The sequence below is a fragment of the Dermochelys coriacea genome, chromosome 4 (assembly GCF_009764565.3).
Source record: "Dermochelys coriacea isolate rDerCor1 chromosome 4, rDerCor1.pri.v4, whole genome shotgun sequence".
Classification (NCBI taxonomy): domain Eukaryota; kingdom Metazoa; phylum Chordata; order Testudines; family Dermochelyidae; genus Dermochelys; species Dermochelys coriacea.
Window position 1 is genome coordinate 128,734,123 of NC_050071.1, and position 14,816 is coordinate 128,748,938.

Consider the following 14,816-nt stretch of genomic DNA (forward strand, 5'->3'; position numbering starts at 1 on the left):
TACTTACCTCTCAGTCCTTTACCTTTTTTGTGGTTGAAGATGTACAGTGTTTTAAGATTTAAGTATTCTTGTTTTCGTGTTTTAATAGTTTGAATTTCCATAGCACTGTGCTTCACAAAATAAAATTTTGGAATCTGCCCTAAAATGCAAATACTGTACTTGTATAAATGGAAGGAACATTCCACTGACTTGTCATTTTTCAAGGGATGGTTTGAGACACAGGTTTTGACATTTTCTCCAAATGGGACCTTAAATTGTTTCTAGTTTTCCAGTGGGATTCTAGTCAGTCCCACTGCAAGGCATACAGATGATACTGTTTCCAGTTTAAAGCAAAAGACAAGGTATAATTGTAGCTGATGGAAACTCAGGAAGTATACCTTGGTTTTCATTATATAATATGATATAAACTGTGTATGTACACCCTCCTCCCTGGAGCTATGGTTTTCCCAAAAACTTGCTTCTGTAATTTTCTCTAGCACACAGTTGTCAGTTGTAAGTATACTTGAAATGCCTACGGTAATCTGAATTTGGAGGGGAGGGGAGATCTTTAACCTATTTAAATGTCTCTTTAAATTTGTCATGGTCACTCTCTCCACACTTGCTCCTCAAAACAATAATAGTGTGAGTTTCTGTCTCAGATTAGTAGATGGAACAGAAGAGTGCCTCGCTCCTAGTTTAGCACAAATGATTATATTGCATATTAATAGTTATAGATTATGTAACTGGGAAAATTCAGTTTTACAAGATGAACATGAATGAAATAATGCTCCTTACCAGTCTCAAGATTAAAACTTTGAAACCTAAATTAGTCCTGGTATCCTAAGACTCTTGCTGTTTCTGGAAAAAGATTGTGCTTTATTAAGTAGCTAGTTGCAAATGCATCTGCAGATATAGAAAATATAGGATAAAAAGCATAGACAAAAGTCTATAAGACATGCAGACATTTTTGTGGGGTAGGATTTTTTTAAAGAAAGCAAACTGTCCTTTCACTACTCAGTATCTTAGTTGTGAATCTGAAGTTCAAGGTTTTAAAGCTGCCAGTTGCACTTTGTGGCAAACAGCAAAAATGCTCCATTGCCCAAGGATGTTTACTTAAAACTGAACTTGTATCTGGAAGGAAGTCTCTGAACAATACTATCTTTTTTTGGCTTAATACTGAAAATGAGGTCCAAAAAAAGCTTTTTTTAAAAAGGGCATGTTTTTTAAAATCAGTCCTTCCTCCCCATCCCCAGAAAAACTCTACAACAATCTGAGTTTTAATAAGGTTATTAATTTGCCTTTTAGTTATTAGGAGGCTCGATATCAAGCTATACTACATATGAGACAAATCTAATCACTTTTCCATCTAAATTTATGATAACTGGGAGGAAAAACACTGAGGCCTTGTTTACACTATTGGGGTAAGTCAACCTATATGTTACGTTACTCTAGCTATGTGAATAACATAACTGGAGTTGATGTAGCTTAGGTCGACTTACCGTGGTGTCTTCATTGCGCTGCATTGATGGGAGACGCTCTCCAGTCAACTTACCTTACTCCTCTCGCAGAGCTGGAGTACCGGAGTCGACCAGAGAGCATTCTGCCATCGATTTAGTGAGTCTTCACTTTGCATTAATAGCAGCAGCATCGATCTCCCCGGTAGTGAAGACAAGCAGAGTGTACAAACTCTCCTTACTATGTAGTAGACTTGTGTTTCCAACGACTTTATAGAATGCACATATAGTAACCATGCCTAGAAGTCGCATTAACATGATGTATCTGATCAATATTTGCAATGATTTGTATGAAAAACTGTGGCTATTCTTTGGCAACCATTCAATTTTATTGTCAAAAGTCTACTTTTTAAAGGGCAAAATCCACAGAAGATCTGCTAAAAGATCAGTAAAACATAGTAAAACACACTCTTAAAGGGCAACAAATATTTTTTTCCTATAAATGCCATAATATGTTTATCCAGTCCTTAGTTATGTATGTATTGGGTCTAAATTTGTGTTTACCTAAAAGACTAGAATGGCTTTAGTAAAGCTGTTCAGGTATGCTGAATTTGCAATACCATAGGAGCATGAAAATTCAGACAACAGCTTCTTAAATTTCAATTTCCTGCTGTTTTGTTTAATAAATTTTAGGTGTGGATCCAAAGCTCTCTATTCTTTTTTTGGGAATTGGGAATAGATTCATTCAACTTTGGAATTACTTTATTTGGTTCATATTTCAACCCAGAAAACACTTTAAAGCTTTTAGAAAGATATTTTGGATTCTTGTATAACCCTGTACCAAAAATTGAAAACTTAGTTTTTTTTAATTACCAGTAACTTAGACTAGAGTTTTTTAAGACTCACAACCAGAAACATGGTCATTCCATTACTTATTCCCAGTTTCGCTATATATCTAGATCTATATTTTAAAATATTTTAAATTTTCCTTAAGGCTTATGCTCACTACCTTTCACACCATGTGCAGTTGTATGGTGTTGAAATTTTTTTTCTGATTAATTTCAGTACTCATCTGAGAAGCTGAACAAAAGTGGCAGCTTGTTCCCTTTCGAAATCAATGGTAAGTTTGTTTTTTGTTTTTTTCCCCCTGAAATCGTAGCAGTATTTTACTGAGGTAATTGGTATAGTAAGCAGTCTTTCTACTGAAATAAGGTGGAGATTGGAGCATGCTGTTATACAGCCTCCTGGCTTATGCAGGTCTTGGAACAATACTGGGAATCACTGGTTGTTAATTTTTGTATTTGTGATCTGCTTTGCATGGTAAAACCCCTTGTTACATGTTTGTTGTTCAATATCTGTTGTGATGTACAAATGCAGAGAAACCACCGTTTTGTCCTGTCAAGGCTTTCTCTTCAAGCTTTCTTCATAGCAGAAAACCACACTTTTAACTTCTTTATACATATTCATATAAAAATAGGGCTTTGCAATATAGAATAAACCATATATTCGCTCTCAAATATCTGTTAACGTGATGCAAACAATCAAAGTTCATGTCCAATGTCTTTGTAGGATGTAGGAAAACCTGTGTGTGTGTGTGTGTGTGTTTTTGTCCTGGGGTATCTGGTCACTGTTCTATGTTTCTTCATTCTTACTGCCATGTTGTGGGGTTTTTTTATATCTTTGACTTATTGATGATGGGAAAAGTTGAAATTTTACATCCGCTTAATTTCTTTATAAGGGGTGGTACATTTCACTTACTCAGTAGGATTCTCTTCTGAGACACTGATCTTTGTTTCTTTGAGGTTCTCAAGGGGACAGCAGTCACACAATCTTACAACAGCATCATACAAACACTAGTCTGAGCACACTTACTGTAAAACCATCAGTGACTTTGAGCAGTTTTCTGGTGTGGTTTTTTTTTTTTTAAACATGAACCAGCCTTTTTAAGAGATCTTAAAACTAGATGCTAACAAAATTTGCATTACAGTCGTGTCTCAAAGTCCCAGGCAGGATCAGGGCCTCACTCTATTAGGGTGCTTTATTCACACTGAATTAAGGATGGTTCCTGCCCTGAAGAGCTTACAGTTTAAGGCAAAACACATATGACTGTACCCATCTGAAAGACCGGAGGAAGGAGGACAAAGGAATTCTAATATATATTTGCATAGGCCAGCTGCCTGGACTTGTAGCAACTTGGGTTTGCAACCCTCAAAGCATTTTAACAAATCAACTTTCGCCTGTTGGTACTTAAAAAAGCTGCAGTGGAAATATAAAAACTTTCATACTGGGTAAAACGTGTGGTCTATCTAGCCCAGTATCTTGTCTCCCAACAGGGGCCAGTATCACAGCTTCAGGGGGAGCATATAGAATAGGGAAGTGGGAGTAATCCATCCCATCTTCCCTTCCAGGCTTTTGGAAGTCAGAGGTTTAGAGTCACCTGTGAATATGGGTTTGCATTCCTGATCATCTTCAAGATCCATATGTAAAATATTATTAATCAGTGAACCTAGAAGAATTTTTATCTCCAGCTTTAAAAGTAATACTCTACACTAAAGTACATTAGAGCAATGAAGATAAAAACTTCTTCTTCTTATTACAGGCTTTAAAAACTTACTTCGGAAAGACCTTTGGGTGTCCCAAAACTTTTAATTCATTCTTTATTACCAGACCCCCAGGAGGAGTGAAATTTACTTGGCTAATTGGTTTAAATTAGCAAATTTTCTAGCCAAGCATGAAGAGCTGTTAACTGGCCAGCAGGACAATGAGTTGCCTTTCAATTTGCAAATCCTAGACCTCTGTTGTAGTTCCTCTTGTGCATCACCCTCTAATGTAGGGGAACAGCTGTAAAATGTGCAAAATGTTCTCAAAGAAAAGCTTCACAAAAGAGTGAGGCTTGGCTGGCAGACTTTTTTTTTTTTTCCAACCCCAGCATTGCCACTTCAGATCATAAGTTGTACGCTGTGGGCTGTCTGTTCACAGTAAAATTTGTATAAGGTTTTTAAAAAAGTGTAAAATAAAGGCCACCATTCCCCTTAACTTAAGGCTTTCAGAGGCTTTGTGTCATGATATGAGTGGGAGGGACAAATGTTCCACTATCCAAAAACAATCTTAACTAACAGTTCCTAAAATAAGAGTTCTCAATACTTTATTTTTAAGCTTTAGTCACATTAAAAGAATGAACACACATCACATAAGCCTTGGATTTCCATAATGTGGTGTCTTGAAAGAAAAAAACACTACAAACCTATAATTATTTGGCTTTACGTATGCAGTATATCTCCATTATGGAAAAAAAACAAAATTATCTGTGGTCCCTGTAGGCTTAAAATGGTCATAGTTATCTGCTAGATTTTAATCTGTGTTAAGCAAACAAACAAACAAAAAAACAACCTCCAACCTGCTGGATTTTTCACAAGGTTTGTTGAACCAGCTCAACCTTATTTATGGTGGTTCAGTGCTACTGGTCTTAATGGCAATATATTTTTTGTAGACTCTGGAGCAGCAGGTAAATTTGCCACTAATGCTTATTAATATCAACATTCTATTGTGCAAGTTTTAACTTACAAAATGGTGTGCTGTGCTTTGTAAATGACTTGGAGCTAATAATGTGTAGAAGTAATTCACATTTTCACAGTAGCTATACTGAAGTACGAAGGTTGGGTATTAGGCTATAGAGTTGTAATGTTATTTCAGGAAGACTTCAAGAGAATTTGTGCACCCTATTTTTTTTTGTTTGTTTTTACTCTGAAATCCCTGAGTTCTCCAGTAGTAATCTTCCCCTTCAAAACTAGCTCATGTTAGAGGGTTGGGTTTTGATGAAGATGCGGAGTTAAGTGTCACCTTCACAGCTAAGAGAACTAGGACTTCCAACTTACTCGTTTTTACCCAAATAATCTCTATTAATGTAAGCTAACTGTGTCCTATTTTTTTCTCTTCCCTTACATTTTTCTTCTTTAGAAGAGAGCCCTTGGAAAGCTTTAAATGGGGGTTGTCCAATCCAAGCTGACGCGATCAAAAATTCAGCTTACCCTTTCCCAGTGTGCCCATTCAGTAGAGGCACAGCTAACAACGTGAGTCTGCAATGGCAGCAGGAATCCTCCAGCACATCTATGGTGTCAGGATGGATAAGTGAACTAAACCTTAATGAAAACTCGGGACAGCCACTGGCGCCGCCTACCAAACGACACTGCAGGTCACTCTCTGAGCCAGATGAATTGGCTCGCTGTCGGTCACCATGGAAACCTGGCAGTTCAAAAGTCTGGACTCCTGTATCAAAGAGACGATGCAACAGCGGTGGCAGTGCCACCTTGCAGCGCTGCAACAGTCATGGGAGTGCAAACTTACAGAGAAGCACAAGTATCAGCTTGCCACAAAATGTTCTGTCCTTAAATAATGTCTTCACTATCACCAGCTTCAATACATCTCCAGTACCCCGACCTTCCTCTGCGAGCAGTGGCTTTGTGGACAGTAGTGAGGGAAGCACAAGTTCAAGTATCCGTTGGAATTCTGGAGGACCTTGTGACTTTAACCCGAGGCGTCGCCTCTCCCTCTCACAGGAGCACATCACCGAGACTGGAAACCTCTTGCCTTCAGCCAACAGCACTCCCACCTCCACACCAGAGCTCAGCCGGCGTCAGGGCTTGCTGAGATGCCGCTCACAGCCTTGTGTCCTGAATGAAAAGAAAAGCCGGCTAAAGCGCAGACGGGAGGAGGATGTACGGTGGAATCGTCCATCTTTAGACTTTTTTAAAATGACACGGGTGAGATTTTACTTTCTTCAGTAGAGTGTAGAAATGAATTATTGCATGCAGGCTATTCCTAGAAAATAGTTGGTTAAATCAAACTCTTCTGTGGGTGTAAAGTCCAATAAAGTGGCATGTTAATATTGGCTTTTGTAATTACAGCAATACAACTAGGCTTCTGCCACTCGCTAACTTCATGCCTTGTAGCTATCTATAACCCTCTACTACTAGGACCCAGCTTGTGCACTGCAGCCTGTTTCTACATACTGTACAAAGGGTTGCATAAAAACACTTTTTTAACAGGGTTGGAGCAGAAAAAAAAACTTGGGCTGCTTCTGAAATGCCACAGCAACTTCAGGGAGGAAGTGGAGGGAAAAGTAGTCAGTTAAGTAAGTCTGTTCCCATGAGATGGGATTAGTGCAGTAATAAAACATTCTGTTGTGGTGCAAATGTGTTCTGCTTTAAGTTATCCCTTAAGGCTCTAATACCTCTGTAAGACAAAGAAAAAATGAGTCAGAACATATATTGGCCGATTACAACAGCATAGATAAATGTGCATCAACAAAACCTGTAGGTGAATGCAATTAAAGAAACGGCTAATAGAGACAACAGTGGAAACAGATGTATCCTCACAGGGCTTCTCCAAACATTGTCCCACAGTACTAGAAAAATGCATTCTTTAGACCAGCTGTGCAAAATTCTATTTCCCTACTCAACTGGGCATGAGAATTTTCTTTGAATGAGTAACCATTTTTTTTTCATTATCTGCATAATCATGAGCTGGGGGAAGTGTAGACTTTTTGTACATGGGTTAACATTTCCATAACTAGGCATTGCTGATGTAGATTTAAGCTTGTGCTGTACTTAAAAATAGAATCCCATTGTTTGGTATTCATGGGAGCAATATCAAGTACTATCGCTTGGGCCATAGAGAGAAATCTGGCTTTGTGGTGTCATCATAGCATCACAGCATAGCATAGCATCACAGCATCATCCACACCCTTTAACACATCTTCCATAACTTCATTGGCACCAGCCTTGGAGAGATTCATGTAACCTGCCTTCCTCTTCAAAGGAGAGCTATCCTAATGATAGCCTGGTGAGGGAGACAGTGTAAAAAGATGATGATGAAAGATAAGATGAGAAATACTGTGTTTTGATGTTAGTGTAAGAACTACCTAATCTTTCAAAGGAACAAGTTGAATGGAGTGGGACCCTGGAAATCTGTGGTTATTGGTGAATTTTAGATGAGGACATAGGGAAGTTCTGGTAAAGTGCTGTGGGATGAACTTTTAACTGTTGGATGTCTTTCAACTGGACTTATTCTTACCTTTATTGTATTGTGGTAAACAAAATTAATTTGGGAGATCAAATATGAAAGAGGCAAACTTTCTTGGTTTCAGAAAGGTAGTATTTGTTCCCAGAGTGTCTGAGCCCAGATTAACCTCTAAGATCGGTGAGAAATAAAAGAACAATTAGGTAACTTTAGGTACTGTAGCAGGAGTAGGATAGCCAGATATGAATAAAATTGACTCCGCCTCTTCCTTTAGCAGACAGTAAATCTTATAGTCTTCTGAAACTGGTGTTTCCTGGGATGATCCGACCTTTGGTCGGATGGGTAGTTTTAGTTTTACTACTGTTTTGTTCATAAGAATCATAATATGAATTTTATATGGGTGGGGAAAGAGAGTTGCAGTTATGTGATCTTAGCCCATTTAAAAGGTACGTAGTGTGTGAACCTTTAATGAAAGTAAACACTATTTTAAAAAAAAAAAAATTCCAAGGTTCATCGTAGTAAATTTCTAGTTTACTAAGTGAATTTTTTCAGCAAACCTTCGTTAACTATAATGTCAACATCTTAAGCTAGCCCTTTTATTTATCCCCCCAGATAAATTGAAGATTCTCTTTGATAAGAACTTGACTAATATATTTTTGTATTATGTGAGTCAACGCTCTTCTTTTGATATTGATTTTATTGGTTCTCTGTCATGTGAAGTAGTTTTGAAAACTGATAGTTAAAATTTATACAGAACATGGATTTGAAATGAGATCATGGGCCTTTGATCCTGCAGCACGTGCCAAGCAGTATCTATGCAAGGCTTGATGCGGGATTGGAGCCAAGAAATGCTCTTTGTTGAACTCGCAATGGTTACACGTCTTTCTGGTTTTTAAGGACTCCTTATTCACAAAATATCAATAGATTGTGAGATCAGCAGTGTTTTTATTAATTTTAACTTCATCTAAAATATGCAGTTAGGCTTATTGCAAGTGAGTCTTGATTGATCAGTCATCTAAGATCTTCCTGTGCTAACCATTGGCAGAAGTCTGAAACAGATTATGGAATTAGCTTTATTTACCAAAAAAGCTCACTGTAAATTAATTCTAACTCATTAAAATACAATTTATTTCATTCCTCTAATAGGCTGTAGGATTTGGGGGAAATTATTTGCAAAAAGCTTCATTTTGGGTAGTTTTTGATTCGCCTGAAGGGGCAATCTTGGTTTTAGTCAGTTTCTCATAGTAGTCTATATAAAGTCTGTCAAAATAAAAGCAAGCACCTGCTTAAGTTGTCTAAAATAAGAATATTTCAGAAACTGAAGCCAATTTGCATTTTTACTGCTAGTGGTTTGGTTAACTTTGTCCACTATTGATTTATTTCTAATTTTGAATGACTGGTTTTTAGCATATAATATTCACATACATATGTGGTGTAGCAGTCTTTTGGAAGGAAGAAACCCTGAGAAATGTGTGCTTTAATTTATTGAAACTTTGTATGGTATAGAGTATGAAGGTCTATTTTCTGCTAGTACAGTCTATGTACTCTTACACAGGGTTAACACTATTGCACTATCCCTGCAAATTAAACCACTTGTTTGTTTGCTATAAATACACAATCTATAATTGTACAAAAACCAAGACTGCTTCACCACTGCATTTTAAGCATAAAATTTTGAGCACCTCTTTCTCCAAAGACCTATATAATCTAGCCTCCAAGCCTCTACAAAAAGAAAAGGATTACTTGTGGCACTTCAGAGACTAACAAATTTATTTGAGTATAAACTTTTGTGAGCTACAGCTCACTTCATCGGATGCATTCAGCCTCTACAGTTCATTTTCTTCCACTCCCCCACCTCTTAGTTGATGCTCCTTCTTGTATCTCTTCTCTTGCACCCTGTTTAATGTCTTTATTCTTGCTGTTCCTTGTACTTAGAAGTCTACTCTTCCTGTCCACCAAGCACAGTCGTATTTTTTTCTCTCCCTCCCTCCCACAGTCCTTCAAAATCTAATCTGAATCCTTCCTTCTATCACCATTCATTGGAAGAACTGTTGTCCTGTGTCTCATCTACCTTAAACCATAAGCCTTTCATCTGAAGAAATGTGCCTACCTCTGAAAGTGATGTGTAGACTTAATGCTATATATAAATATGATCTTCTAACTAGTTTTAAAAAAATCAAGTCGGATGATCTTGAGTGTAGATCCAGTCTTCCTTCTTTGTTCATGAAAGAAATACACATAATCGTAATGATAAAGTAACCCTTCAGCTTTCCCCTACGAACACAGCGCAGAAGTAATTGAAAACAGTCGTGATGGGTACAAAATAAAATGGTCATTTTCTGACCATAATCCTAACTAAATAATCCCCATAACCTTTCAAAAAGGGCATGTTTTCAGATGTGCTTAAAGTTTGAGAGTAATAGCAAGCTCAATGTGGGAATGAGTTCCACACCCTGAGGGCACGCACAGCAAAGATTTAGACTTCAGGTGAAATGACGCAATCTTTGCAGGATGTTTAAATTGGAACAGCTGTAGTTGAGTTAGATTCCAAGGCCAAAAGGCACCTTTGTGATGATCTAGTCTGTCCTCCTTTGTATAACAAAGGCTACAACTTCCCCAAAATAGTTTGTAGAGCATCTCTTTTAGAAAAACGTCCAATCTTGATATAAAAACTTCCAGTGATAATCTGCCATGACCATTGGTAAATAGTTCTAATGGTTAATTAAAATATTAAAAATATGCATTATTTCCAGTCTGAATTTGTCTAGCTTCACCTTCCAGCCGTTGGATTATATTATACCTTTCTCTGCTAGATTGAAGAGCCCATTATCAAATATTTGTTTCCCCATGTAATGAAGTCACCCTTACTTGTCTCTTTAAGTTGGATTCAAGGAGCTCAATCTATTTATCACAATAAGGCATGTCTTTTAACCCTTTAGTCATTCTTGTCTCTTCTCTGAACTTTCTCCAGTTTATCAACATCTTCTGAATTATGAAAACCAAAATGGGACACAGTATTCTTGCAGCAGTTGTGCTGGTGCTTGTAGCGAGGCATAAGCTGGGCCTCTCTGGTTTCTGCCCCTGCTTCCCTTGCAAATCAGTTAGGGACTTCCCAGGTTGTTGCAAACACCAGTGCTCTTTATTTATGGCTGTTTCCCACCACCACCTTATTATCTTTGTATAGGTTTTTCACAGTCAAACTTTGCCAGCAGCAGGCCTGGCCAACCGCAGACTTGAGGGTCCCATCCCTCTCTGTGCCTGGCCTTTCTCTTCCCCACTTCTCCCTCCTCTAGCTTCCTTCCTGCCAGCCTTTATAGCCTCTGGCTAATTAGGTTGGCAACTGTTTCTCGTTGCCAGGCAAGCCCAGGGCTCTTCAACCAGCCCCAATCCATCCCCCTTTATTTGGGGCTGATTAAGCTCTCCTTACTCAGTACCCTGTCACAGTGCTGAATACAAAGGTAAAGTAACCTCTCTACTGCTGCATAAGATTCCCTTGTTTATGCATCCAAGAATTACATTAGTCCTTTTGGCCACAGCATCACACTGGGAGCTCATATGCAAATGAATCCACCACCTTTCCCATATCTTCTTTTTTTTTTGGGTCACTGCTTCAGTGGAAAAAGTCTTGTAAGTATGGCCTGCTTTCTTTGTTCCTAGATGTATGTTTATCTAGTTGTATTAAAACACACACTATTTGCTTGTGCCCATCTTACCAAGCGATTCAGATTGCTCTGTATCTGTAATCTGTACTTTTAGTTATTTACCACTTCCCCAATTTTTGTCATCTGCAAACTTTCTCAGTGGTTTTGTTTTCTTCCAGGTCATTGACAAAATGTTAAATAGTGTATGGCCAAGAACCGATCCTTGCAGGGCCCAAATGAAAACAAACCCACTCAATGACAATTCCTCATTTACAACTACATTTTGAGACTTAGCCAATTTTTAATCCATTAACATGGATCATGTTAATTTATATTGCTCTAGCTTTATAATCAAAATGTCATGCAGTACCAAGTCAACACCATACAGAAGTCTTAAGTATATTAGGTCAGCACTATTTCTCAGTCAATCTTGTAATCTCATTTTTAAAAGATCAAGTTATATGAGAGGATCTAGTTTCTGTAAACCCATGCTGATTTTGTTAATTGTATTGCCCTCTGTTAATTCTTTATTAATTGAATCCTTATCTTGCTGGGATAAATGTCAGGCTGCCAGGCCTATAATTACTGGTTATCCTGTTTATCCTTTTTAAATATTGTCAAAATATTAGCTTTCTTCCAGTCTTCTGAAACTTCTCCAGTGTTCCAAGACCTAATGAAAATTAACATGAATGATCTAGTGAGCTCCTCAGCCAGCTCTTCAAAAAAAAAAAAAAACTTGGCTGAAAGATCTTGGATCTCCTGATTTTTAGAAAATGTCTAACTTTAGTGGCTGTTGGCTAACATCCTCCTGAGATACTAGTGGAATAGGAAAAAGTGTTATGATATCATTACATTTGTTTTTTTTCCAAATGCAGAACAAATATTTATTGAACACTTCTGCCTTTTCTGCATTATTTCTATTGATAATTCTACCATTTCCATCTAGTAATGGACCAATAACACCGTTAGGGGTTTTTTGTTTGTTTGTTTTTGTTCCTAATATCTTCTTGTCCTCAGTTCTGCTGGCCATATATTTCTCTTTGTGCTCCTTTGATTCCATTGTCAGTTTTCTACAATTCCTACCATCAACTTCTCCTTTCTTCCATTTGTTAATATATTATTTTTATATCTTCCTTCACTTTGTCTCTAAACAAGGTCATTTTTTTAACCAATATGGCTGCCTTTCTCCATTGGAAGATTGTGGCTTTTGATAGATCTAAGAGTGTTCTTAAACTATTTAGTTGTCATTCACACTTTTTCCTGATTTTAAATTTTCTCCCAGCTAATTTTGCTCATAATTTTCACCTTTTGAAATTGCCCCTTTCAAAGAACTGTGTGTGTACACTGGTCTGGACTTTATTCTGTTTGCACATTATAAATGTGATCTTGTCATGATTACTTGTACCTACAGTATCATTAATTTTTAGTTCTGCAATTATTTCCTCTTTATCTGTCAATACAAGGTCTAATATAGAATTCCCCCGTGTTGATTGCAGCACTTTTTGGGTTAGGAAATTGTCATCTATAATATTTAGGAAATCCAAGATATTTTAGTATTGGCAACCTGAGACCCCAAGCATATCACTCTAATTATAATTCCCCAAGATCACACAGCTTTTTTTTTTCTTTTCTACATGTTTTAAATAGGTGCATAAGGAGCTAGTCATCTTGTTCCACAGTGTGATTTGGGGCTCTGTAGCAGACACCAGTACCCCATATTGTGCTTTACTGATTAAGATGTTTATCCATAAGCATTTGAGATAATTTTCTTCAGAGTTATCAGTGACTTGGAAACAGGTAATGCTATTTTTGACAGTGTCACTCTCCTTTTGCCACCTGATCCTTCATAAATAGGTTACAACCATTCATGTCAAGGTTCCAGTCATGCGAATCATCAGACCAGGTTTCAGTAATACCAACTAGACCACATTTATGCTGCTAAATGAGTAATCCAGTTTCTGTGGTCTGTTATGCAGGTGCCTAGCACTGGCGTATATTCAGTTCTTTTGATATCCTTTGGTTCCTTGATTAATTGGGTTCTCAGAATTCCAGTTTTGTTAATTGAGATCTCGTATCTTTCTTCCTTTTTACCGTCCTCTTTGTTAGAGTAACACCCTCCTGACTACTCTAGCTAGCTTGTCCCCAAGGAGGTTGATTTTCCTTCTACTCCGATGGAGGCCTTCCAAACTATACAGCCAGTTCTCTCCACAGAAGATCCACTGCTGTGATTGTGTGTATTGTGAATAAAAGCTATATGCACACACCTGCATTTTTGCTTGTTTTTACCTGAGGTGGGAATCCTTGCTGAGCTGCAAGGGGATTGCTTAGTGACTTCAGTATAACATAATGTGCTCTGCATATGCACCACCAGACAAGTTAATATCTGTGGTGGGCACTGAAGAAGGGCACACTGTCTGAACAATTATGCACAACGATGGTCAGCCCAGACCTCCTGGACAAAGAAGGGGGCAATACTTAAAATATTGGCAAAAATAAATACTGGTACTTGAATTGATTCAAGTTGCCTTGTTAGGATAGTGGCATTATCATGAGCTAAACTGCATTTCTGCATTGTGGTGAGGATTCCTGGTCCCTTTAGCTGCTGCAAGAAAAAAGTCATCCTGCTCATTTGATGCGTCTGTGTCTGTTTCTGTGTCTCCTTTGGGCTGTTGCAGACCTTCTAATCTCCACAGGTTCTCTGCATTCATTTCCCTGTGTGACAGAGAGGCTAGTAGTAAATGATAAGTATTGATGATGCCTATACCTGAAATGGATGCTGTTCTCCACTGGCTTGCCAAGTTCCCCCACCCCCAGATGGGGGTTGTCAGATGAGGTATTTTTTTTTTTTTTTTTGTTAGATGCTGCATTTCATGTAGAACAGAACCAACAATTGGTTCGTAAGGTGGCCTCTTTGGCAAAAGTAGAATTAAAAAAAGAAAAATCTTACACATAGTCAGATCTAAGTCTATTTAAAGGTCCCAGTGTTAAAGCCCTGATAGGTGAGTTAGCGTGGTCTGACAAATGCTAGACAAAGTCCTAAAAAATTTCCCACACTAGTCATTTAAAGAAGAAAAAATTGACTGATGGAACTTTCCAGAGACTGAATGCCTGATTCAGCTGAAAAACACAGCCTATTGATTCACTGAAAAATACCTACATGGTGTACTTAAACATTTACGTCTTAGATGGAGCCCCATGTATTTCACAAATGTGAAATAACACAAAATGAAAAGGAATTAAAAAAAAAAAAAAAAACCCTGCTCCCCCAGCAGTCACTTCTGCAACTCCTGTCCCGTAGAGTTAGGCCCGGTCTCCCACTCCTGGTGGTGTGATAGGCTCACTCTGAAAGTCCCTCCCCAGGGCCTATTTACCCCTAGAGGAGGCTAGTGGGAGGGGGTTGGGATTCAGTGGGGAAGGGGAATATATAAAAGGGGGATGCGGAGGGCTCCTGAAGGCTAATGAGGGGCTGAGGTTCAGGCTCGGGGGGGGGGAGGGGGCGGAAATTGATCAAAGTTACGCACCTTCAGCTATGTGAATACCGTAGCTGAAGTCAATGTACTTAGACCTACTCACCGTGGTGTCTTCGCTGCAGTGAGTCGACTGCCGCTGCTCCCCTGTCAACTCCGCCTGCGCCTCTCGCGGCGCTGGAGTACAAGAGTTGACAGAGTGCTCACGGGTCGATTTAGTGTGTCTAGTCTAGACACGATAAATCGACCCCCGCTGG

At 38.4% G+C, this 14,816-nt stretch overlaps 1 protein-coding gene across 11 annotated transcripts in view; it reads left to right on the forward strand.

The window, feature by feature from the left end:
• Positions 1 to 14,816, forward strand: part of FAM53A (family with sequence similarity 53 member A) — a 95,213-nt gene that overhangs the window by 37,013 nt on the left and 43,384 nt on the right. For 10 of the 11 annotated variants that reach the window (XM_043512666.1, XM_038400869.2, XM_043512662.1 and 7 more), the window contains 2 exons: positions 2,499 to 2,553; positions 5,391 to 6,193. In XM_043512666.1, coding sequence (XP_043368601.1) covers positions 2,499 to 2,553; positions 5,391 to 6,193 — 858 coding nt within the window. The remainder of the gene's footprint in view (positions 1 to 2,498; positions 2,554 to 5,390; positions 6,194 to 14,816) is intronic. The other variant, XM_043512670.1, reaches the window with a different exon arrangement.